Source organism: Gavia stellata, chromosome 2 (assembly GCF_030936135.1).
Source record: "Gavia stellata isolate bGavSte3 chromosome 2, bGavSte3.hap2, whole genome shotgun sequence".
In the NCBI taxonomy this organism is placed as follows: domain Eukaryota; kingdom Metazoa; phylum Chordata; class Aves; order Gaviiformes; family Gaviidae; genus Gavia; species Gavia stellata.
In genome coordinates, this window is record NC_082595.1 from 8,801,314 (window position 1) to 8,827,832 (window position 26,519).

At 38.7% G+C, this 26,519-nt stretch overlaps 1 protein-coding gene across 1 annotated transcript in view; it reads left to right on the forward strand.

The window, feature by feature from the left end:
- The first annotated feature begins 247 nt into the window (after positions 1-247).
- USH2A (usherin) overlaps positions 248-26,519 on the forward strand; it is a 388,501-nt gene continuing 362,229 nt past the window's right edge. Inside the window, exons 1-2 of the mRNA XM_059835821.1 lie at positions 248-732; positions 7,841-8,006. Coding sequence (XP_059691804.1) covers positions 248-732; positions 7,841-8,006 — 651 coding nt within the window. The remainder of the gene's footprint in view (positions 733-7,840; positions 8,007-26,519) is intronic.

Consider the following 26,519-nt stretch of genomic DNA (forward strand, 5'->3'; position numbering starts at 1 on the left):
GCAAAAGGGCATGTTCCTCTCACAGACTGTGTCTGTTTTCTGTGGTTTGCAGATACCGGCTGTCGCCCACGTGTGTTTCGCTGGCCAGAAGACATAGCTGTCCCCTGCGACTGAGTCCTTGCATGGGTGTTTTGAAGATGAAACGCTACCTAAACTCTTAAAGCGTACCACCTGAGGACATTGCTACCAACATGGACATCATTATTTATTTACAGATGCTTTAATCAGGAGGAGCTTTTTTGTAAACATGAATTGCTGGGCTCTTTCCTTGAGGTGTCGTTTCTTGTTTCACGCTATTGAAACATTAATCTTAACTTATTATGACTCCTTTGTGTTGGTCAGCTCTCAGGGACATTTCCCTAGGCTTGAAAATGTGGGAGCTTTCAAGAATGTGTCAATCGTGCCAACTCAAGCCACTTGTGGGCTGCCAGATCGAAGTACTTTCTGTCATAGCTCAGTAGCTGTTGAAAGTATTATGTCCTGCACCCAGAGGTTTTGTGTTCAGGAATGTCCATACAGGTCGTCGCCTTCCTCCTACACACTGCTTCTTTCAGAAGGCCTTGGTACCTGTATCACAGAGGACAAAAGGGACTTGCATCCAGGGTCCTTCAGCAATGCTTCTAGTTTTATTTTTCATAATCACAAGGATTGCTTCTCTACTCCCCGTTCTCCGAGGCTTGCAGCTTCGTTTACATTAACTGTATGGTTGAAACCTGAGCAAGAAGGTGTAATGTAAGTAGTATTGAAGGTGTTTACTTTCCTGGTGCTCTTAAAAAAATTGATCATTGTAGTCACGGTCATTATTAGTAAGCTATTTAAAATTTTAAAAAGGTACAGTGAGAAACTGTGACGTTTTAAAGCCGTATTTAGTTTGGGGTCTTCCCAAATGTCAAGACAAGTAGGTTCAGTTTCAGTGGCGTTGACCTAGATGATAGTCCAATTACTTTCAGTGGGAACTATTCATACATAATGTGCGAGACTAGTCTTAAAAATCTAAATTTGTATTTCTAATTCACATTCCTTTTTCTAAAAGCTGCTAGGAAAATATATTGTTAGGGGTTTGTGCTGTTTTTGCTTTCATGATGGAAAAAACTGATCTAAAATTTTAGGAATCCTCCAACACAAGTTTACTCCTTAAAACCAAACAAGGTAACCCCCTAGATCTTCCAAAATGAGTATTTCAGAGCCATAGAAGAGTGGTCGTTCATAGTTTTTCTGGAAGATCTGGGGAATACTGACTGAATGAGAGATCGTGTTGCTACTTGAACAAAACTTGAAGTTTCACTAGGTGTTCTAGACATGGCTAAGCATGCTCCCTCTCTTATTTGCCTACATGTCACATTTTTAGCAAATACTGCTGTTTTAAGTGGCCCTTCAGCTTGACTGAGCCTTACTATAATGAAAATCTTGCTTTTTGAAAAATGCATCGCAAATCCTGCAAAAAAAGTTCCCTTCATCTATCACAAAATGCAGAGCCTCCTATTCTTACCCTGGTTGTGCAGATCCTCTTTAAAGTGAAGCAGACAAAAAGTATAGTACATTCCTTCAGAGTATATGTCTCAAGTGTTTTTGTGTTTGTACTCATAACTTATTCTTAGAACGAAAATAATGATCTGCTCTGTTGTAGCATTCTTGATACTTATTTTGCATGTTGCTGTGAAATAGTAAGTTGTCTAGGGGTGTGAAAATCATCAGAAATAATAGAAATGTCTAAAATTGTAATGATATATGTAAAATTATAGTCTGCTTTATGAAAGGATAGTTACTTTTAAAAAAAATCAACCTAGCTATAGAAATTGTGGTTATGGAGGGGAAATAAATGAGATCTGCAGAGCAAAAGAGACTTTAGTTTGAGCTTAAGTTAAATCAGCTCAGCTGAAGGTATGTGTGTAAAGGTGTCTCTGGAGCTTTGGCCTAGTGTCTTTTATAGACAGCATTTCCTATATAATGTTTGAATCTTGAATGCCAGAGAGTCTATTCTTGGGGTTGTCCTATGCCATGAGTTCATGTCCACAGACATGCAGGCATATAAAAGTCTTGTTCAGCGGAGCATATGCCTAACTTGAAGCAGAAATGTCCTACTAATTTCCAAGCAAGCTGTTGTAGTGATGTGTTGAGTAAGATCTGTGAAACTTCTTTGTCAATGGAATAGGGTTTTGCTTTCATGGAGCCTAAAACAATGAAATGTATGTCCTTAGTTTCAAATGATTAAGTGCTGTGCAGAAACCAGACTCTACCGATGTCTGATTATCCACGGACTAGTGCAAAACATTAGCTTCCAATTGCTGCTATGTTAATAACTACACAATGTACATATTCCTGTTCAGTGGGTTTTATAGATAACTTTAAAATCTAAATGTTTTTATTTGATTTTTGTAATAGATCACTTCATTCTTCCGCCTTGTGAGACTGCTGCTATTCAACATATAGAAATGACAATGGTAGAGCCCAGTTCTGAAAATTGTGACTTCACTGAACTGGGACTCATTCTAACAAAGTCTTTGTGCTGCCATCACAACACTAGGAAGATGAGCCAGAACCAGCTGCTCATTTTACCAGTAGAATAATTGAAAGTTTAACAAGGTACTTTGTTTACTGGCGAAGTGCTCTTACATCAAGTACAGCAGACTAATGGTTTTTGGACATGCCATACTAATGTTGTAACATTCAGCATGAAGAAACATGGTCTGGCTGCTAGAGAGTGCTTAGGAAAGAAGCTAGGTGTGTTGCTGTATAGTATCCTATTGCATGCTTGTGAAGACTGTGACATTTCTCTGTTAGGCATGTGCCCGTGTAAGAGAATAGCAGGATTTTTCTGCTAGAAGTTACTGTGCTGGCTGAAGTGAGAGGTACTGATGCGAGGACCCAAAGTCTGAAGGCCCTTTAAAGATTGTGACATTCTGGGAGAGCAAATATATGTGGATAATCAAAGACATCAAGAATTTTCTTCACCAATTTCATATACCAAGTTTTCTTACATGAATCTGGGAAAGAATACACTTTCATACAAAGAGAGAGAAAAGTCAGGTCATGTTACAGATTTATTTGAAAGCCTAATGTTGTTCTAAGATGTATAGTATAGATATTTGTAGGTATGCTTTTAAGTCACTGCATATTGGAAATCTTGAAGAAAAGCAACAGAATAGTGAGAAAACACTGACATTTGTACTCCAGTCTTTAAATTTACTTTCCCTTTAGGCAGTAAGTGCAATAAGCGAGCAGAGCTCTTGTCCCTGAATTTTGTTCTTTCCCCATGCTTTCTCTCTTACTGCATGTACTAATCAGTTAATATAAATGCTTTCAGTAAGCCTGTGCGTAGTCTGTAAGTAAGCCTTAGAACAATATAGGAAATGGTGTATGATGATAACCCTTCACAATGGAACAGGATAAGAATATGAGTAGAAGCTTAGTGTATATGAGTAATCATTACAGGCAGTTTACATGAATTTAGCATGAACTGGGCTAACTGGAAGTTAGATGACCAGAAGACATTGGTGGTGGGAGAGAAATGAGCTGGGGCCTTTTACATGCAAAAGGGTCAGGGGGAATGGTCTGCTTGTGAAGTGCGCAGTAGGTGTATTTTTTAAACTTTATTTATCTAAAGGACTAAAATCATATCTTATTACTTTATATCCATTCAGATGTTTTACCTTAGGAATTAGACTGAAAAGGGGATTTGCCTTAAGATACCTTACATCTGATTTTGAACATGTGCAGCTGTTCCCATTTGCAAGTGCGCCAGTTAATGTGTGGGGATCACCAGTGCAGATGTGTTAGGTTCACTAGAATATTTTTCTCTTTGAAAGCTGACCAAGCAGATTTGCACTGTTTGCTTTTTCTCCCTCCAACCCCATCACGGAGAATTATGCAGTCAGGAATTGGCTCTGTGGAACTGCAGGTTACCAGAAGTTGGAAACTTCACAAAGAACAGTGGTTTCTCTCTGTAATCATGGCTGGCATGGAAAATTCTGCTCAGAGTCAGAAGTAATGCTTATGCCTACTTCACCTATGTTAGCACTAGTTAGGGTTTTTTTCCTTTTTTCTACACCCCCCCCCCCCCCCGCCCCCGTTTCCTTCCTCTTGATTTTTCTCTTTCAGTAGTGAGTCACAATTCACATTTGTTCTTTCCAGTTTTCAAAGTGATGTACATCAAGGTCGCTTCCCTTCTTAAAGTCATGACAGCTTTGGGAATAAAAAAAATGTGGGGATGTTTGTTTTAGATAACTAAAATAAACAGAAAACTGGATTATCCAATTATTGTTTATCCAGGAACTGGGTAAATCCAATTCCTAAATATTTTGCTACTTAGCTGAGCCTTCCCTCACATTTATTATCTAGGAAAACTAGCATGTTTACAAGCAAACAAAATATTGAAAAGACCAGTTGACAATATATTAAGAAACATGTTTTTAGTAAGGTTTGGAAAACGGAAGTCTGCATTTTGCAAGTTGTTTTATTGAAAACATTCCAGCAGGCTGAAATTGTAACAGTTAAAATGAATTAATTTTTCTCTTGGATTTAAAGGTGAATTAGTGAATAATGGCAGTATCAAAGAACAGCGTTTTTGATACTTTTCTTCTATAAATGCATAGTAGGTGAAGATGCTTATCAGTAGATAAGTTTTGGGGTTTTTCTTTTGTTGTTCTGTTTTTTTACCCCCTGAAATATGTCTAAGTAAATCCTGGTCTCGTACAAATTTTGTATGTTTCTCTCTTGGGACCTAGTGCACTAATTTAGTCTGGTGTAACTGTTAAAATATTTGGCTTTTCATGGGTCAGTAAATTGAGGACTGGATTTCTCAAGCAGCTGAAATCACAGAATCACAGAATGATAGGCATTGGAAGGGACCTCTGGAGATCATCTAGTCCAACTCCCCCCCCACCAGAGCAGGTTCACCTAGAGCAGATTGCACAGGAATGCATCCAGGCGAGTTCTGAATATCTCCAGAGAAGGAGACTTCACAACCCCTCTGGGCAGCCTGTTCCAGTGCTCTGCCACCCTCAAAGTAAAGAAGTTCCTCCTCATGTTTAGATGGAACTTCCTATGGCCAAGTTTGTGCCCATTACCTCTTGTCCTGTCACTGGGCACCACTGAAAAAAGACTGGCCCCATCCTCCTGGCACCCACTCCTTAAGTATTTATAAGCATTGATAAGATCCCCCCTCAGTCTTCTCGAGACTAAAAAGACCCAAGTCCCTCAGCCTTTCCTCATAAGAAAGACGTTCCAGTCCCCTAATCATCTTTGTAGCCCTTTGCTGTACCCTGTCCAGCAGTTCCCTGTCCTTCTTGAACAGGGGAGCCCAGAACTGGACACAGCACTCCAGATGCGGCCTCATCAGAGCAGAGTAGAGGGGGAGGATAACCTCCCTCGACCTGCTTGCCCCACTCTTCTTGAGGCATCGCAGGATGCCATTGACCTTCTTGGCCACAAGGGCACATTGCTGGCTCATGGTCATCCTGTTGTCCACCAGGACTCCCAGGTCCCTTTCCACAGAGCTGCTCTCCAGCAGGTCAGCCCCTAACCTGTACTGATGCATGGGGTTATTCCTCCGCAGGTGCAGTACCCTACGCTTGCCTTTGAATTTCATAAGGTTCCTGTTTGCCCAGCTCTCCAGCCTGTCCAGGTCACGCTGAATGGCAGCGCAGCCTTCCAGTGTGTCCGCCACTCCTCCCAGTTCTGTGTCATCAGCAAACGTGCTGAGGGCACACTCTATCCCTTCATCCAGGTCATTGATGAATATATTGAACAGGACTGGACCCAGCACTGACCCCTGGGGAACACCACTTGTTACAGACCTCCAACTAGACTCTGTGCCACTAATCACAACTCTCTGAGCTCTATCAGCCAGTTTTCAATCCACCGCACTGTCCGTTCATCTAACCCACACTTCCTAAGCTTGTCTATGAGGATGATGTGGGAGACGGTGTCGAAAGCCTTGCTGAAGTCAAGGTGGACCACATCCACTGCCCTCCCCTCATCTATCCATCCAGTCATGCCATCATAGAAGGCTATCAGATTGGTCAGACATGACTTCCCCTTGGTGAATCCATGTTGACTACTTCTGATAACCTTCTTTCCTCCAGAAGCTTTGAGATGACGCCCAGAACGAGCTGTTCTATCATCTTTCCAGGGGTGGAGGTGAGGCTGACTGGCCTGTGGTTTCCTGTGTCTTCCTTCTTGCCCTTTTTGAAGACTGGAGTGATGTTGGCTTTCCTCGAGTCCTCAGGCACTTTGCCTGTTCTCCAGGACCTTTCAAAGATGATGGAGAGTGGCCCAGCAATGACTTCTGCCAGCTCCCTGGGCACTCGCGGGTGCATCCCGTCAGGACCCATGGATTTGTGCATGTCCAGTTTACTTAATTGGTCTCTAACTGGATCCTCCTCAACCAAGGGAAAGTCTTCTTCCTTCCAGACTTTCTCTGTTACCTCCAGAGTCTGGGGCTCCTGAAGGCTGGCTGGAGCAGTAAAGACTGAAGCAAGGAAGGCCTTCAGTAACTCTGTCTTCTCTGCATCATCTGTCACCATGGCACCTGTCTCGTTTTACAGCGGGCCCACATTTTCTCTAGTCTTCCTTTTGCCTCCGATGTACTCGAAGAAACCTTTCCTGTTGACCTTGACATCCCTTGCCAGGTTTAATTCCATGGCTTGGAATTAAATGAGGAGGCCTTGGCTTCCCTTGTTTCATCCCTGCATGCTCTGACAGCATTCTTGTAATCTTCCCAAGTGGTCAGTCCCTTCTTCCACGTACTGTAAACTTCCTTCTTCCACTTGAGCTTTTTCAGAAGCTCCTTGCTCAGCCATGCAGGTCTCCTGCTTTCCTTGCCTGATTTCTTGCTCTTAGGGGTGCACCGATCCTGGGCTTGGAGGAAGTGGGACTTGAGTATCACCCAGCTCTCTTGAGCCCCCCTACCCTCTAGAGCCCTAACCCATGGGATTTCTCCAACCAGTTTGTTGAGGAGATTAAATTTAGCCCTCCTGAAGTGGGAATGCAGAACTTTATGATTTTTCTTATACTAATGATTACCTTAATAAAATACATAGCTGTTTCACAAGCATATATAGCCTATGCTTTCTCAGGACCCTTGGCATCATGATGATTGGATTGGCAAGATTATTTCAGCAGCTAGATATGCAATATGGGTTGCTGTGGATGGTATTCTTTGTACCTTATATGTCAGTGTTGCATTTGATATTGAAGTGAAATCTCTGGGGGAAAAAAACCCTAACAAGTGGCTGGATAGCCTTCTTGCCTTGCTCTGGTTCTCTTGGGTTAAAGAAAGGCTGTGTCAAAGGGAGATTGTAGGGGAAGCTGGTGTTGTTGCTACCTTACCTGGGCAGATTTGATGGAAAGATGGAAGACTTATTTCCAGAACATGTCATTCGTACTGCTTTTTTGTGGTTATAGTACGTTTGCCTTGTTAGACTAAGAAAAATTTAAGTGCCTCCACAGGATGTACTATGTTGCACAGCTTTGTATGAAAAGTGCAGTAGAGACCTCCACAGTGCTCGCCAGCCACTGCGGTTTCTGTCATGGAACCCTAAAGAAAGGAGGCAAAGTGGACCCCTCTTCCACCCCCAAATGAACTGGGGTTTCATGGACTAAATTAAAAAAAAAAATACATATCTCACAGATTAAGACAGAAAGTATCTTTGTTAAAGTTCTTTTACACTTGTACATCCTGTGACTTTCACTGTCACTGAGCATCTTCTCAAGAGCTGTATTTTTAACGTTTATTTTAATGCATTCTGGTTAGCATCACTTTACAGGATAGCACCTTGGCAAGAATGTGTATATGTGTGTGCCTCTGACCTTATGTTGTTTTTCTTGGTTATTTCCAAAGGTGTGTGATAGAAAAGGCTATTGATGGGCAGACTGTGTTCAAACTCACAATCTCTGAGAAAGAGACCATGTTTTATTATCGCACAGTAAATGGTTTGCAGCCACCAATAAAAGTAATGACACTGGGGAGAATTCTTGTGAAGAAATGGATTCATCTTAGTGTGCAGGTGAGTAAAATAAAAATCATTTAATATTTGTTGAATTACAAACATTTGTGTGAGAATGGTATAACTGTATAAATATAAAAGGGTAAATTGGGGGATGTAAATGGTAACTCTTGAGTCTTGTAGGTAAGGATCTTAATTTGGGAGCTCATTTTGAGGCGATTGCTAATTTTGCACTGGAAAGAAATTCTGTGTCCATTCTTCAGAGCAAACAAGACTGAAAAATCTCACCCTGAAGAACACGAGTATTTGGGGTGAGGAAAAGCTACTTATTTCTAATGTTATCGATAAAGTCTTGGGTCTCTGAGATTATTTCCTAAAAAAGAAAATGTCATCCTCATCTATACATGCTGATGTACGTATCTTACAGAGGTGTGTCCCATTTAATTTTAAGAACTTCTTACAGTGCACATAAGTAAACATGTATGAGTTTGTGCAGGATCAATCAAGCTGGTAAGTTACAGAGCTATTACCTCTTATTTTAAAAGTATGATTCAGAATTATTAAAATACAATCCTTGTGTTCTGAAAGTCTTCTGTTGACATAACTTTTTAAATAGGGTACACATATCCACTGAGAATAAAGCAAAATTAAGTTTGTCAAAATTTAAACTGTATGTACAAAAATCAGTAAACAAACACAGAAGAAATTAAAATTCAGTTATTTGCATATCTTGTAATTCCCAACAGATGCTCTAGTAAATTCTATTTGTAAGCCAAGTTCAGCTAATACTTACAAAACACAATTATCAGGTATTGAAATGTTTATCTTCTCCTTCCTTCATTTCCTTTATCCGTTCTATAAAATTTCATTTGGTTTACAGCACAATCAAGAATAGTTTTGCTGCTTTCTTGAAACTTGCTAAAAGGTATTGACTGTGATTTGGATTTTTAGTGTTGATCTTGTCACTTGTAAGAAGTATCTAAGCTGACGTCTTGATTTTTTTGCGGTTTTCTTTTTTCCAGGATAACAGCATGGTAGTGCGAATAAGATTTTGGCTGTTGGATTAAAAGAGTGACCTTAAGGTAGAACTAATGAACTTTACACTTCAGACACTCCAAGGGTGCTATATTACTGCTGCTGTTGTCAGCCACATTTTGTACTAGCCTCAGAAACTGCTAAAGCCTGGGATAGCAAAGTGAAGAGTGAAAGGGCTGGATATAAATACACGCACACACATCTTAAATTGTATTACAAAGAACCCTCAAACACTCTGTAGAATTTGGTCCTTTGTTTCTTTGGGGAAAGTTGTTCAATGCACAGCAGAAGTAAAGAAATGTAGCTTCCAGACCCTTACGGAGACTGCAGGCTTAATATTTTTTCCAAGTTTCTGAGCTCAGGGTAGAACCTTACATAGGGTAGAACCTTACATTCTGTGGTTTGTGGTATTGCAGGATTCACCTTCTCATTAAAGATGACAGTGGATGCAGCATCATCCATTTAGCACTAGGTCTGGCTATGAAACTTTAGGCAAAGGGTTTTTTTGTTTTTGTTTGTTTTTGGGGTTTTTTCCTTTCAGCAGCTGTCCAAAAGTATTTTTTCTGTAAATGGGGAAATAGATGGAAAATGAGAATATGAGAGAAACCATACAAAATATGCAAAAGTAACATTTGTATGGCAGCATCTGTGTCTTCACACAATAGTAGTATTTGATGATGGTGTATACTTATATATAATGATGATATATATTTGAATATAGGTGTTTCCTTAAGCTGATGAAAAAGTCTTCTGAAGATAAAGCACTATGAAGTTTTATAGGCACTAGTAATTTCAGTTAAAGGCAGTGGGACAGCCTGGAGCTTACACCTGAAAGTACAAATCACCTGTTCTTAACACAAGTGTGACTTTTGACTTCTTCAACTAACGAGCCTTCTCCCCTGGTGATACCTACGAGGTAGGTCTGGGCACTGCAGTGTGGAGGAGAGACCCTTCTGTGGGTTGTAGGTGAGCTACCTGGGGTAGAGGCAGCAGAGGGGGCTGAGTGCAGTAATGGCCTACTACTACTTTATGAGTTTTTCCAAGTAAGTCAGACCACATAGACTTCCATGCTGTCTTGTTGAGGTGAAACTGCTTCCAATACCTGTAAAGGGTTAGCAATCCCAGTTCTGTGTCACTGTTGTAGGCATGACCTTTATTTTCTAGCAAAGACAAGCCCTAGGGCTGAGCTCCGTAGCTAGTAAATTAGGAAATTTTGCAGTCATCCTACAGCCATGATGGTTTTGAAGTAGGTATGGTGTTATCAGTGTAATTGCTATATAACCTCTTTCTACAGAAACAAAAAGGAAATTGTTGTTGGATGTGAAATGTCATGTATGTGGCTGTGATGTTTAGCCACAAGCTATTAGGTTTAACTAAACAGTAGATTCAGCACCTTTTTAGGTACTTTGTAGAATTTGGATCATTGTTTGGCATTCTTTTTATTGGGGATCTAGCCAGAGCAGGGTCACATGTCCTGGTGTAAAAAAAAAAAAAAAAAAAAAATCTGTTCACACTTGTTTGACAGCTTGCTTCATATGATTTTTGGACAAAAAAAAAAGTAATGTTTGTGAATATTCTTTTACGGGGTGACTAAGAACTGTTCCTGATAAGACAGTTGAAAATGTGGAATGGATATGTTTTTGTGCATGTAACAAAACTTGTGTATGTGGAAAAAGTGTAATTAAAAAAAAAAAGGAGCAAATAGCCGCATTGCCATATTTGGAGTTGTAGGAGCCCTACAAACCTCATCTGTGAATTTAAGAGGGGGAGGTTTGGGATGCGATGCTGCTATGCTGAACAGAATTTTACATAAAGAAATTATATTATCTACGCATTAAGCATAGTAGACACAAGCTATTCAGATTATTTTTTAAAAAAGTATGTACTTTTACAACTTTTAGGTAATGTAATTCAGATACTGGTGGTAACTGAAGGTGTATGTCATAACATCTCTTTCATTTATTATGAAAATGTTTTAACTTTATGCCAGAGGTGTGGGCATCTGACCTATTGACAGTTGGTTTGGTTTCCCAAAAATTTAAGTTAGAAGCATTAAATGCTGCAATTAATATCCCTGGCCTTCAATATGCAGGGCTTTTCTGGTAGATGAAGCATATTTGGTCCTTGTTTTCCCTGAGGCTACAAAACTTTTTAACAGTGTAGCTTTTCTCTTAAATTCTGTGGTGGTTTTGGCCTGTGTGGAAACGCAGGTGACAACAGTGAGTCAAAATAGTTACCTCGTAAATGGTATTGGATATAAACTTGACCGGATATTCTCCACAGTGTATTGCAAAGTATTGTTCAAAGCCATGCACAGTATTGCATGTTTGTCTGGTAGACAGGGAGGAAAAGAAGTTTTTGGCATCATGCCTTGTTGCTCAGTGACTGCAGACCAAATTACAGGTATGTCTGATTCAGGACAAAAGTTTTTTTACCAAATGCTAGTACTTACTAATACGGTTAGCAAATAGGGCTGTCTAATGTGTCCTGCCCCTGAGAAAAAAGAAATACTTGTTGGTTGGCTCACAGGGATTTTATGCATCTTGTTTGTGACAGCGCATGGGCAAAGGACAGGGGCGGGCTGGCTGGCACACCCAGTGGCTGCAACCAAAGAATCGGGGATTGAGGCACAAGGCTTTGCATGCCAAGTTGGTGACAGGAATAACAGCTGAGGGGGACTGTGGGATTTGGTTTTGATAAGTGTTCATGGCAGATTGGTGAATTTTTGTTTTTTAGCAGGTTGGTTGTACTTTGTGAAGAGTGTATGTGTGAGTGATGTAGCTGACCATGAGAGAGACTGCCCTGCCAAGGAGCTAGGGTCCAAGTCCATCCCTGAACATAGGTATGCCTAATATGAGACTGACTTGGGCCAAAGGTCTCCAAAGCCAAGCAGTTAGTAGGAGCTGGGAGCCTGCAAACAGGGGAGTTCCTGTGGTCAGTAGGAAAAACTGAAATATTTGTGCATAAATGCTGGGCAACAGTCACTGTGGCAGAGGAGTGTGAAGTACTGGTTGCAGATGTGAAACTGAGTTCAGAGAGAGCAGAAATATGGTAGGATGACAGGTATGTTTGGAATTCAGGTATAGGAGCATATGCCTATTCAGGAATGATAAAACTGAATGCTAAATGGTGGAATAGCACCAAATAGTAATTAAATGATAAGAGAGAAGGAAAGAAGAAAGGACAGAACAGATCGAAAATATTTTTTTTAATAAAATAATTCTAGGGGAAGAGAAGGCTAGTAAATGAATTCTACTGAGGTAATCTAGGAATTTAAATCCTTGGGTTTGGATTTAGATGTGTAATTTGTTAGAGAGAACTGCTACTAAGAACTGTGTCATTGCAGAGACTTATTCTCCAGTCTATAGCTGGGAAATTAAAGTTCTACTAACAAAAGCAGGGTCCAAACATTCCTGTATGTTCTGCATGAAAGGTTTCTTCATCAAGTAGTTGCTGAAGCAGAAAGTGTGGATACCAGCTTTGTTAAGTGATGAGGGTGTTGTTAGAGGTGTGGGTGTCAAAAATAATGTTGAGTATTCATAACTAGATTCAGATGAAATAGAAGAATAAACAGTTCTTTGGTTCTGTAGGTACACTTTTGGGTTTCAAAGAGAACAAACAAAATAGGACTACTTTAATAAAACAAGGTGAACTGTGGAGCCCAGAGATTGAATGGAAAAAAGGCCTGGAGGTTATTAAAAATAAAAGCAATAGAATTAAGAGGAATGTCTGCCCTTAACAAAGGAAAAAATTGGAGATGGTAGTGCCCAGGCTTATCTGAGTGAATAAGCACCTTTGCAGTTAGAGATGGCAGAATCTGCAAGCACTGGGGAATGGAAAAGCAAATTCACAGAAAATGCTATGTAGGAATAGAAATAAAACTGTGAAGATGTCAAACTGAATTAGACTTTGCAATGGCTGTCAAATGGTAAAAAGTTCTTACAATTTTTTTGTGTAAGAAGGCAAGACCTGTGTACAGTGAATGTGTACTTGAGATTAAGGATGATTTGAGTAAGGTGTCCAAACTAAATAAATACTTTGCTTCTGTTTTCAATAAGGATAATGATAATAGTCACAGAGCAAAAAACAAGCTGGGTAACAGAAGTTAATGTATGGAAACAGAAGTTATCATAAAGAGGGAGAAACATGAATTTGCAAGCTTATTGTGTACATGCTGATGCAATCAGATGGTCTTTGTCCAAAAATTCTAAAAGAACTGGTATATAAAATCCTTTGACAAAGGGATACTTTATGGAAATCAGTCAGTGGTGGAGCTATAATGCTTACATTTAGGAAGATGAGTGTCATGCATTGGTGCTGGCCAGCAGCCAAGCAGCTAGGGCCCCCTCATCCCCACCAGTGGAACTGGGGAGAGAATACCAATAACAAAAGTGAGAAAACTTATGGGTCAAAATGAAGACAGTTTAACAGCTGAAGGAAAGGGAATGGGAGGGGAACAAGTGATGCAAAGGCAATCACTTGCCACCTCCCACAAGCAGACCACTGCCCAGCCGGTCTCCAAGCAGCAGCCACCTTGGAAGTAAAACCCCTGTCTCCCCAAAGTCCTCCTTCTACCCCAGTTTTTATTGCTAAGCATGAGGCTAGACAGTATGGAATATTCCCTCGGTCAGTTTGGGTCAGCTGTCCCGGCTGTGTCCCCTCCCAAATTCTTGGCCCAACCCTAGTTTACCGCTGAGGTGGGATGGGGGGGGGGGGGTGGAGTGGGAAAAGAGAAAGGCTTGACAGTGTTCAAGCACTCTTCAGCAATAGCCAAAATATTAGTGTGTTATCAATGCTGTTTTAGCCACAAATTCAGAACACAGCACCATACAGGGTGCTGTGAAGAAAGTTAACTCCATCCCAGCCAGAGCCTGTACAAAGAGGAAAGAAAAATGATCTTGGCAATGGAGACCTATTTGTCTTGACACAGTGGCATATGAGGATTTAGAAAAGATCTTTGAAGGAATAGATAAAGATGTGGAACTAAATGAAAAAGCGGATAAAATGCAGCATGGATTTACTAAAGATAGCTCATGACTGTCTAACCTCTTAGCTTTTTTGATGAGAAAACTGATTTTCAGGCAAAGTAAACATGTCAGATTTCCTCTATCTGGAATTCAGTTTAGCATTGATGTGACAACCCATGAGAAGTTGTAGGGTCAAAGGGAATGCTCATAGGGAGGGTTGGCAATAGATAGTGCTCAAAGGAACTTGCTTGTAATCCCAGGGGTGGGGGAGGAGGGAGGCAAAAAAGTAATTGAATTCCTTAAGAATTAGTCTTTGGACCAGCCTCATGTTATATTTTCATTAATGATATTGGCAGAAATATTAAGAGTGTACTGATAATACTAGCTGGGAACATAATGTGGAGAGGCATCATCAGGAAGAGGAACAGTAAGATGTCATACAGGAAGAATGGCATGACTGAAAGGACTAGGGTAACTGGTGTGAAATAAAATTTGGTATTACAAAATGCAAAGTACTGAACTTGAAATCCCTCACAAAACCTCTTGCTAAGTAGTTAATCATTAGAAAATTGCTGAAGTAGTAGTCGCAGGTAGTGATGATGAGTTACTGGCATGATGGCTACAAAAAAGGCATGTGTTGGGGAAACATATCAGGAGAGTCGTTCCCAGTAGTGAGAGAAAAGTATCATTGCTGCTGCTCCAGGCTCTGGTGAGATTTCATGCAAAATGTTGGGTAAAATTTCTGTCATTCATGCTTAAGGAATATAATTCAGAACAGAGCTACTAAGCCTATGATGACAGTGAAAGGCCCTACGCAGGCCACACGGAAGATGATTTGGAGAACCTTCTTTCAGGAATTAACTATAGTGAAGAGTAGGAAGTCATAGAGTTTTCTCCTCTAAATCTGTCGGAGTGTAAACACCAGGCAGAAAAAGGGACTATTTAAGTTGGAAACTGAGTCTGTTCTATTGCAGCAGAGTGTTTCTGAAAAAGCATTCTGATCAAAATAGTGGGGATAAGAAAATGTTTGGGGTTTATTGTTTTGTTTTAATTTAAATTTAGTAACTTTTATAAAAAGGGTAATGTAGTATAGTGCATCCAACAGGAAAAGATGGGAATTAGTAATTATCAGTTGTTATGTAGTAGGGTAGGTGGACTGTGGGATTTTTTCTTTTTCTTTTTTTTTTTCCCCCCTTTTCCTGCAATATTACTGTAACAACTGCTGCCAGCAGGATGTTGGTTGTGAGTCACTAGTAGTCTTGGAATGGACTGTTGAAAAAGCTACTTGAGACTAGGTGGCATCAGTCTAAGAGTAACTTCATACTTTTTAATAGTTTATGCAGTCTTCTTAATATGCAGTATATTGCTGACAGAGCTATTGGCTATCCATTTCTTAGCTCTTTATACCCAATAAACATTTGAGAAAAGTCATCCTTGAAATGTTCTGTTGAGGTAAGTCGAAGTAGATTTGCAACAAAAGTGAATTTTGACCATTTTTCTGCTCTCCAATTAATATGACTTATTTTTCTCTAATGATGTCTGCCTTTATCTTCCACTGCTTAGGAGCTTATCTTTTATTTCAAACAGTTTTGTTTGTTGGTTTTTTACATCCATAAATTGTGGATTCTGTCTCCTTTAAATTAATGCCACTATTCTAGTTGATTTCAGTTGGTGAGGATCAAGTTCTTCAGGCTTCTGAAAGATTTAGAGTCCTTCTGTGTGTTTGATGTTGATTTAATGATATTTATCACTGTATCTTTTTAGGTATATATTAGCAAAAACTCTGAAGAGACACAGTGGAGTAAAAGGATATATAGCATTAAATTAAAAGAATCTGATAAACACTGAAGTGAAACCTCAGGAAAACTGGTGTCTTAAAAAATGAACTTTTAAAGAAATAAAAAAATTGAAGGCATAGCAATACATAATTAAGGCCAGTTGTGTACCTCACTATCTCTGCATAGTAATACCAATATCAGATTTGTGCCACGTAGTATCAGCAGCTCCATTATGTATTTTCTTTTTCAGATTCACTGTTAAGGGTCTCTCACTTTCCCTTTGATACTTCAGAATTTATTTAATCAATTAAGAAGAGTGGAATTTAAACATGAATTTTCGGATACAAACAAGGCTGCTGAAATGGGAGATTCTTTGAGAACGTGTCAGATTGATGTATTTGTTTCATATTTAGTGTCTGCAATTATAAAAATAATCTTTTTACTAGCCTTTATTTTACCTGATCATATCTATGTAACTCTGCCATGTTTTGGCAGACTATAGCACATTAAAAGCTTTAGAAAGTAAGTTTAAAATCTAAATGCAGAGAGGTAACCATGGCTGAATTACTCTCCTGGGAGGAAAATGCTCTTAGAGTGCCTATTGAAATCAGCATTATCATTTCAATACATGTCAAATATGACTCATTTCCTAGTTTAGGCAAAATTTCTTTATAAATCTTTAAATCTTCCAGTTCTTTCAAGAAAAGGTTAAAGTACTTATGATTTAATGAGACCGCTTTACATCATAACTGTTTGACTATCAAGAGAAAACTTGTCCTTTCCAATTTATGGAATCCTTTTATTTTCTGCACAAGTTTTTGAATACTTTAAAATTTGTATTAAAAGCAAAGAACCTGAGACTTAAAAGCAGGGAGGAAAACATTTACTCTATATAGTCTCTGTATGTATTACTAAATACGACGTGTTTTAAACTGTATATTCCCTAAGTTTAGTAAGGACATGAGAAAGCATTTTAAGAAATCACTTGGATCTCCTGCTTGAAGTCATCACTTACTATCTATTAGGAGTAGTTTGTCAGTCCCAAGAAGGGAGGGAGAGTTTGCATCAATTCTACATATTCGAGTTTTCATCTATTAATTGCAATTGTGTGTTGAAAATATTTAGGAGGATACAGTCTATCCATACGGTTGGTGCTATTGTCCCAATAGACAGCAGAAATAAAACACATTACAGTCTGTATAATGTATTTGAGTGTCTGTTTACAGAGCTGTTCCTAGAAACAATGAGAATAGCTCTCTTGGCAACTGGTTCATCATTTAATCTGCTACAGCTGCAGGCCATTCAGATACTGCTGCTGAACTTGCAGCCTTGGTGTTCTTTGATATTTGTAACTTGCTGTGCTGTATCCAGAGGTCCTACTGTGGTGCTTCTCTTCTCCTGGTCCATGGGTACTAGGATGTTGACTGTTTGTATTGATTTGAAAGCTCTTTATTGTTATAACTTCAGCTCCTTGGGAAATGGGATGTTTTCTAGATGCCTCTATCTTCTCTTCACTTGTACTGTTTCTTAAACTACTTCCTTTCTTGCCTGAATATGAGTTCAGGCAAGTTCTTGCATATTTGCAGATTTAGATTTACAGTCTAACAGCTGCCTGGGAATATAAGACAAAGAACTTCATCTGGGCCAGGTTTGTAATGTCAGAGAATGCCAAAAATACAGGTTTTGTCAATGCCATCCTGACTACACTTCTGGAAATTATGAATGTTGTTTCTATTGCAAATGCCAAAAACACTGAAGTCTTCACAGACTCTATATTATATATGGTAGAAATGGAATTAAGCCTTTGTATGACCAGTGCTGGGAGGAAGTAATATTGAATGGTTTGCAGAAGCTATGCCTGATTTGTCTGGAGAGTTTCAGATGAGATTTGTAATCCATTAAGTTTCAGTTTGTTCTACAAGCAGTTTTTTTCTTATATAAAAATATGTGGCAGACAATTTAATTGTATTTTTAATAATGGAAGCACTTTGTTAGGAATGATTTGCTGCCTTTTTTTCCTGCAGTCTCAAATCTTTGAAGGTCCTGCAACTCTTAAGGGTGTATTTTTGGCATCTGGTGTGTTTTTGCTTTTTTATTTAATTTTTATTTTTTATATAAAAAAAGAGTAAAGTAGACATAAATAATGATCTGTGCTACTCTAGAATTGTGGGGGGTGGGGTGTTTTGCTTTTTATTAATTAGAAAATTACTTTCAGTCTTCTTCCTAAGCATACCATAATTTTTTTTAGGATAATTAATAGCTGTGAATCAAACTTCTAGTGACCATTGTAATAAGTAATACATCTATTTCTGTCATGTGTAGTTACAGTACATGAAAATATCATTTGTAAGCATATTTTTCGTTGGAAAAAATTGTTATTTAATATTGTGGTGGCATATGAATCTAAAAGTTGTGTCATTCCATACGGAAACAGCTTGCCTACTTCTTAGAGGAGAATGTTTTGAAAGGTAAAGGGAAAAAAAGATGTTCTTCAAGTGTTCAAATTCAATATTAGGAATAATAGTAAAAATTGCATAGCTGGATTTAGAAGAACTGAGAGAGAGAGAGATGTGTGCTGTTTAACAGCATCCTATGAATTAAACTGTGGTCATTGGAATGAACTATTTTCAGATTGCTAGAAATCTGGAGTTCTAGTAGGAGAAACATAAGCAAAGAAATATTGTTTAAACTAGATTGCCCTTGATTCTGAACTAATCTCTTAAATATATGTTTATGTACGCCTCTTGTAAGTGGGTTCCCAGATATGTATTTCTTGGTGTAACTTAAGGTACACTTCTGCAGCTGGACAGCTGCTCTTCCGTTTGTACATTTGTGTGCCCTTGAGTTGTGTAGGGAGCAAGCTTTGAGAGATTGGAAGTAGCTGCATGTACTTGACATGGCTGTTGGTGTTAAACATTAAGATAACACTCACAGGGTACATCTACATTATCAGTTTTGTGTATGGGAAGAATTCTTTTTGATATAGGTTTGCCTTCTGTCTATTTGGAATCTTGCGTTACTGAAGAGCACTGCTGATGTGCCTGAATTTGATTCCTTTCTGGAGAGACCAAGCTTGAAGTTGTGCACTGGAGTATCACCATTTGGAGCACACCATTTGCAATGTGAGCAGAAGGTCCTCCAGAAGGTAGTTCTTGGCATTCACAGTGTGTGAGCAGAAAACTGGCAACCGGTTTGAACTTCTTTGCTGGTAAAGATGGATCACAGATATTGAACCATAGTCCTTCCCTCTTTATGCTGTGCAAGTTGCTAAGTAGATGTTTTCACAAGATACTTGAAACTTTTTTGATAAGAGTCTAAAAACTTCATGAGTACAGCCAAATAGAGCAGCTTCTGCTTTTCCTGATTATTTAAAAAAAAAAAAAACCAACGTAATTACTACATTTGGTTCAGGTTTCTGTAGCTTAAAGACAGATACTTAAGTCAGAAGTCTGCTCGAGAAATGGAAGATGAAACTTTCAGATTGTCCTTTATGCAACCTCCATTATTTATGTGTGAAAACTCTCATGTACATCTTGCATTATCACCTATGCATGCAACAAATGGAAGGTGACATAAATTACATGTGTACAATGCAAAAATCTATATGTGCTGGTGGCAGTCCACAGGAGGAAACTTCTGCTAAGTCTTCATATATCATTTTCTCATGGAAGCAAAGAATATTTCCTGGCACGGAAAAACTTATCAGCTTGGCTGGAAAGTAGTAAGTTCTGGGATGAAAGAGGAGGAAGAACTCCTCCTGTCCATGTATCTCATTCCAACACCTCAGCTCAATAGTGCTGTAATTTTTGCATTGTTTAAGAACTGCTGTGTTTTTGCTGTGTTTAAGAACTGTGTGTCTAGATAATATGTCTTTGAGTGTGAAAAGAGAGTAGATGCACAGAAACAGCTTGCTTTTAGATACATCACTGATCTGTTTTCTGACAACCAGTGTTTTTGAAGCTTCTTAAGCTAGACTGTATTCAGTAGCTACTGACTGACCTATTTTTAGTTTAATAGTCTAGTGCTTTTTTATAATTTATGTTTTGGTATTGCTAGTATCTTGTGGCACTGAGTTCCTCATATGCAATTATGGCTGTATGAAATTGTTCTTTATTTTAAATCTGCTGTCTAGTCATTTGTTTTTGCCAATTTCTTTTGTCAGTTGCTTTCTATTTATCATTCTCTTGCTATTTGATATTTTGGTTATAGAACGTGATAGCATGTTATAACTGCTTATAAACTGGATCTTTCCTTATATTGGAGCCATTCTGCAGGTTGGTCATCCTCACTGATCTTTTCTGAAACTTTTGGGGTTATACCATCACAATTTTGGGGATGCAAGGGTCAGAACTCCACTTGTTATTCCAGATACTTTCCACCATAAACTTCTAAACAATGAAGTTTTGTGGCTCTGTTTTTCATTTCTTTCCCAATAAGGAATTTTATTCCTCTTTGCCATTGAGCATTTTGCTCATTAGTGTATGACTACCTACAGTAACTCCAAGACCACTTTTTCTGAGCAGTGATGCTTCAGAACTTTGTTTACATAGTTAAGAATGTTTTTCTCATGTCTACTACTTTGTGGTTAACACATTTAGTCTGCTACTTTATTGCGTGTTCCTTGAGATCCTTTTGTAACTTTAAGCTTTGACTTTTACTGTCTGGATGTATTAACTACATCCTTTTTCACCTCACTAACCACTGTTTTCAAGCCTATACAAAAAGTTAAATAGCAGAGATTGTTGCAGTTACCTCCTGATAAACTTCTGTCTGTGTGAAATGTGGACATTTAATCTCTACTGTGTTTGAAACCTTTCTGGAAAGCCAGAATATTATATTGGTCAGTTCTTCCTTATCCACGTGCATCTTAACTACTTCAAAGAACTCAAAGTTGGATCTTGATTTCCTTCCACAAAAGCCATGTTGCCTTTTCCATTATATATTATATATATAATATTTATCCATCTGTTTTTCCAACCAATTCACCCTGTTTAGACTTGATTTGATGGATTATCAAAACAATTGCTTCAAGACCTGGTCACTCATTATGTCTATAATTTTGATTTTTGTATTGTGCTTTGATCTGTGCAGGGCTAATAAAAATACACTCTATGTGCATGCTTAGTTAGGAAGTTTTTTTAGATACTTTTAAGTTATTTTTTCCCTAAACTTGATTGGTTTCTTTCCTACTTTGATAAAGAAGTAAACTGGCCCTATTTGGGTGTAGGAGAAGCTTACTGTTCTTTGATTCTATGTATTCCAGAAAAGTGTCTCAATTCCAAATTGACCTAAATATTTTTTTCCATGCACTGTTTGCTTGGCTGTGTGTAGAATCGTGCGACCTTGCTTGTATGACCCTTTGTGATACTGGCAGCATTTCAAAGAATGGCACTGGCTTTGATCTTCTGCCTTCTGAATTAAAGCCAAAATGTTTTCCTCTTGAACCTCTCCTCTCTCCTTTCCAGTGGTATTTAAGTGTATCATCGCTATTGACTCTGATTGTAGATGGCCTATATATCTTGTGCAGTTCACTGTTGTTGCACCTGTAGGCAAATCAGCATGTGATATTCAGTGGCAGCATAGATTGAACTATCAATATTGCTCCTAATCTGACATTTCAGAACTGCAAGTTTCTGTTTCTTTCCACTGAAATTCTTACCCTGAAGATTTATCCTCAGTACTCTGAGATACGTGCCTTTCTTTTTCTAGCTTGATGACTATGTTCCATGGGACTTTCGTGGTTCTTGGAGTCAGGACTGGTCAACAGAAAAAGTCTCTCATCTCTCTGAGCTTCTCTAGGCAGTCTGCTTGAGTCTTGATAATAGATATTCTGTCTCTTCAAGTTACTAATTACTTGTGGCTTATGCATGTACCTCTTGTCTGTAAGGCAGGTAATTATGTATGTAACAGGTTGGTAAACTGGATTACCAATCTTCTGTTGGACTTCTAAGTGCATTTTTATTATATTTGAAGGGCTTTTACCCTTTTTCTTAAATTGTGTTTATTGGCTTCCATGTCTCTGCTGTTGATCAGTAATCTCCTGGGCCTTTCCATGCCTTAACTCGATGCCTGTATACTAAATTGCACAGGAAGTCACTGTGAACTTTCTGAGCAGCCTCCCCTGGTCCTCTCCTGGCCCATCTCCACCAAAATGTGGTTGAGGGAGCTTTTTCTAAAAATTAGCTACCAACAATAAGCTACCAAAAAACCAAAGCCCTCCTAAATCAGGTTTGGTCTATGTGCAGTTAATAGCACAGTTTCGATCTACTGCAAAGCTTTGCTGGTAAGATGCTTAGTAACTCTGGAGAAAAGCAGTTATTATTAAAAAATGAAAATGGAAGCTTACAGTGAATTGTCATCAAAGAGTGTTGGAGAGTTACAGTACAAAGGAATAGTTGAATGACCATTTCTAAAGGAGTTTGTGATGGAAGGAAGAAAGCAGGGCACAGAGGAGGAGGGAAGGGCCTGAAGTAAGGTTGTTGGGAGGAATATGAAAGGAATCAAAAGCAGAATTTTGTGGATCCTTGACCATGAAGAGAAACTAAGCCTTGAAAGAAAAGATGAGACGTTATTTGCAGAAATCCCTTAACTGGATACATGGAACTTTTGTGGTGAGGCATTCAGAGGGCAAGAATAATTGCTTTCTTCTTATGTAAATCATCACAAAAAGAGACAGAGGGATGGATTTTCAGCCTTCTAGTCCCAGCAGAGCTGTTCAGCTATTGTTGCACCAATGTATTCTTGCATTAAATTTGGGAATGACTTACAAGCCCCAGTACTGAGCAGTGCAAAGTAGTGCAAAATTCTTCACATATAAGCAATTCAAAAGACTAGAATTTAGTCCACAGCTGATAGTGTAATACAGGGTTAATAATTGTTTATTAGTAACAGCTCCCTTCATTTGTGTGGGTATCTGCTTATTCTTTGACTAGTGAAGCACAAAGACTTTATTCAGAAGGGACGTTTCATTTGACATCTACATCTCATCCCTAATTTACATGATTACAAGTAGTTCAGGAAAATTCAGAATCAGTGGTTGTGCTGTATTTTAAATGGAGGGGGCAGAGAGAAAACATGCATTGTTATGAGATTATCTAAAATTTACTTTCAGACCTTTTGTTTCAATTAATTTTGGCAAGCCTATTTTATGTACCTGTTTTAGCTGCTAAAAGCAGCTTGTTGAATCCTTAATACTTGTCTCCTTTCATGTTACTATAGCGATCATCGGATCTTGGATCTGATTTGTTCTGTGACTTGGGGAAAATAGAGTCATTATGCAGCAAGAAAGCAATTGTTCTCCACGTATTTTCAGATCTGATGACTAGGGTCCTCTTATTATGTTTTATTGTTTGGAACTCATTTGCAGCACGAGTCACTTGTTAAACCTTTCCATGTAAAAAGAACAGAGATTGATCAATGGTTAAAATAGTTAGAGTAAAGCTTATTTGTTAATTACTTTCATTTTTAACAGAAACTGTATTTGCAATCTTGAGCTGTCGGGTTCTCTCTGCCATTCCCCTGCCCAGATACATTTATTCTGTCCTGAGGCATCAGTAATAGATTGATAGACCTCTACTGACACAGACAATAAAGAATATTTTTCATTGGTACAGTGCTGGTTGGGGTAGAAAGCAGCAGAGCTGTAGTTAACCATTTTAATATTACTTCATAGTACTGAAATACTGGTGAAGTACTCACCAACAAAAGATTAAATGAAAATTGCCAATCCATAATTGGAATGCGTGCTCTGTGGCAGAAGGATCTCTAATCTCTGATTCAACTGTTTATTTTAAAACAAGGTTTACTTATTTAAATACTAATTCTTTAAAAATACAGACCATTTCAAAAGCTGTCTCTTTTCACATCGATCTTTCTTTGTCTTCGGCCTTGTTTATCAGATAATTGACGGTGTGGGTTGTATCACTCAGTTTTTAACACAGTACTAAAATTACCCTTGTCCAAAAAATTAATGACATACATGATTCTTATTTTGAATCCTTCTGCTTGCTGTTACTTGCATTTTTGCATCTTAAAGGCTTTATTCATGAAATAGCTATTAGTTTGTCTTAAGCCTCTACACCACGTTATGGTTCAGTCTGCATTCCAGTTGCTTTCTGATTTCACTGTTTGGGGTCAAATTTGTATTAATACATGGCTTGTTCTTGAACAGAGAGTTAATTGCTTCAGGAGCACTCCAGGGGTCAACCTTTTTCTCCCCTTTCTGCCCTCCCCACCTTTTTTTTTTAATTTATGTTGTTCTTCAGGGAATTCAAGCTGAACTAGTGGATCTATGCACAAAAAGAAAGACTTGGATTGAAGGAAAACCATTTCCTGTTGAGAAGGGATTAACATTGTAGGAGATAGTGAAAAAGCAAAGTAAAGGAGGGCAAAAAGAAAAGCTAAATATATTTTACACAAATGCTAGGACCATATGTAATAAGACTGCTGAATTGGAGTGACATGTTTTCAAGGATAAGATAGATATTATTGGAATAAGAGAGACAACCAGGAAAATGAAGGGGGATTTAAAATGCCAAGACACACAGTTTTAGTGAAGGGCGAGCTAATATAAAGCTGGAAGAGATGTAACAATATTGCTGAGGGATGATACTCAATGTGCAGTAGGAAACACCCCTGTACCCACCCTCCCCACCCTCCCCCGCCCCTAGTCGGGTTTTTTTTCCTTCTTTTTAAACTAAGTTCAGTGGTTTCTAGACAAGGTAGGGACAATTTAATGTAGTTGTGATTCTTGGCTGGTGGTCAGAAAAATAGCCCAAGCAATAAAAATATGTAAGACATAAAACGGGTCCCTAAGAAAACCAGAACTTTGATTTGAAGAATGCTGGGGTATTGAGGAGGAGACAGTAGGAAGAGAGATTGTTAGAGATCAGTTAGGATATTGACTGTGTTAAAATTACAAATGAAAGCATGTTTCCACTGTTGCTGTAAGGTTGTTGCCTTTATACTGTTATCGAAACAGTATAGAATATTGTCTCAGTTATCATGGAAAGATTGCAAACATAAATCTGTATATGGAGATAAGAACCAAAATCAAATGATCATAAAATCATGAAATTTGAAATGGTCGTGCGGTGGGGGTATGTGCTAGATGGAGGAAGCAGCCCTAAAGTTATTGATTTTAGCAAAGCTAACTTTGAAGGAAAGCAAAATGCTCCCGGGATTTTTGCCTGCAATCCTGTGATGAATGGGAAATCCACTCGACATGAGTAGAGAGTACATAGTGTATAAAACACGTAGAGAGGCTGCAATTAAAATTCATCCCAGTTAAGTCAAGAAAAGGAAAGGCCGATATGGGCCTGAGGCAAAAGAAGGAAAGGCAAAGAGACAACTTGCCCCTCCCGACCTTATGCTTTTTCCTTCCCCTTTGCTGTTTTTTACCATTTCTTCTACTGCCCCTTTATCCTCTCCAGCCCTTCTGTTTTAAGACAGTTCTGTCCCTGTGGTCCCCTGATGAGGCTGCTTCTTCAAGCCTCTGGTTTTTATACACTGGATTTCTCAGAGCATGGGCATAACTGCTCAGAGTGCTCATAACATGGGTGTGAGTCTCTCTTCCCCCCTTCCCCCCAAAAATACTTACATTGTGTATCCCCTCAAACATGGTTGCAAGCTGTATGTAGTAAGCATATTTCTTCTTCCCCAACTTCCTTTATCTGTTTGTGGCTCTGGGATGATTTCAATTCACTGAATGGTGAGGAAAGGAATAAGGCAGCAGGAACTGGGGAGGGCAAACAAGTGGGTACGTAACAACTCATGTAGACAGTGGGGCTATATGAATATTTTTAGAAAAAGATATTGTGCTGGAGCATCTACTGCTGAAATGGCAGGAGTTCTCTGAGAGAGAAGGGTCAAACAAGCACATAGATGGTTGCAGGTGGAGTTTCTTTCTTTTTGTGCAAAGTTAGGACACAAATTGAGTCGTCTTTTGGGACCCAGTAAGCAAGACGCTTTATTGTCCAACATCTCACATACACACATTACCAGACATCTTATTTCAAGGTGCAAAGAACAGCTGTGAGGAAGAAAGTAAATTTAACATATTTGAGGTCTGAATCTCGGCAGGTGTAAAATGGCATTGCTGAAGCTGAAGGCAGTTTATAGTAGCTGAAGATCTGGCCCTTAAGTAAAGCAAAGTGTTTGAACAAATTTTGATCTGGTGTTTTATTTTTAAAAGGCAAACAAAGATGATAATGGCAAAAGTGGATTTCGGAGAAAGCTTTAATGGGACAGTGATGAAAGATCAAGTGGTCTTTTTCTGTCAGTCAATCTGTATTCTGTCTTTTTCTTTTTTTAAGTCTCAGTGATTCGTTAACTGCAGAAATTGGCAATGGGCAGACAGGATGATCATGTGGTCTTACAGCATCCAGCCGATGACCAGTTTCTGAAGATGGTATAAGGGATCATAAAGTTTAGTTCCATGTGTATTGTGATGATAGTTGCATCTGTATTTAAAGCTTTCTGTCACTGAAGCACTTCTGGTGTTGTCAGATGTCTATTGGACTGGATGAGCTGCAACTTCTTGCAATTGAATGTCAATAAGACCAAAGCAATTTTGGTTGATTCATAGCACCAGCTTAAGCATATTCACTTGCACAGATTATATTTGACAGATAGTTACCTTCAGCTGAACTCTGTGGTTAGAAGCCTTGGTATACTCTTGACAGTGAGCTTAGAGCTGATGCCTTATGTTTATTTCATATCCTGTTTTTGCCTTCCTAATACTGCATGTGTATGTCTACATTTAAATAAATTCACAGCTGAAGTACTAGTCAGTC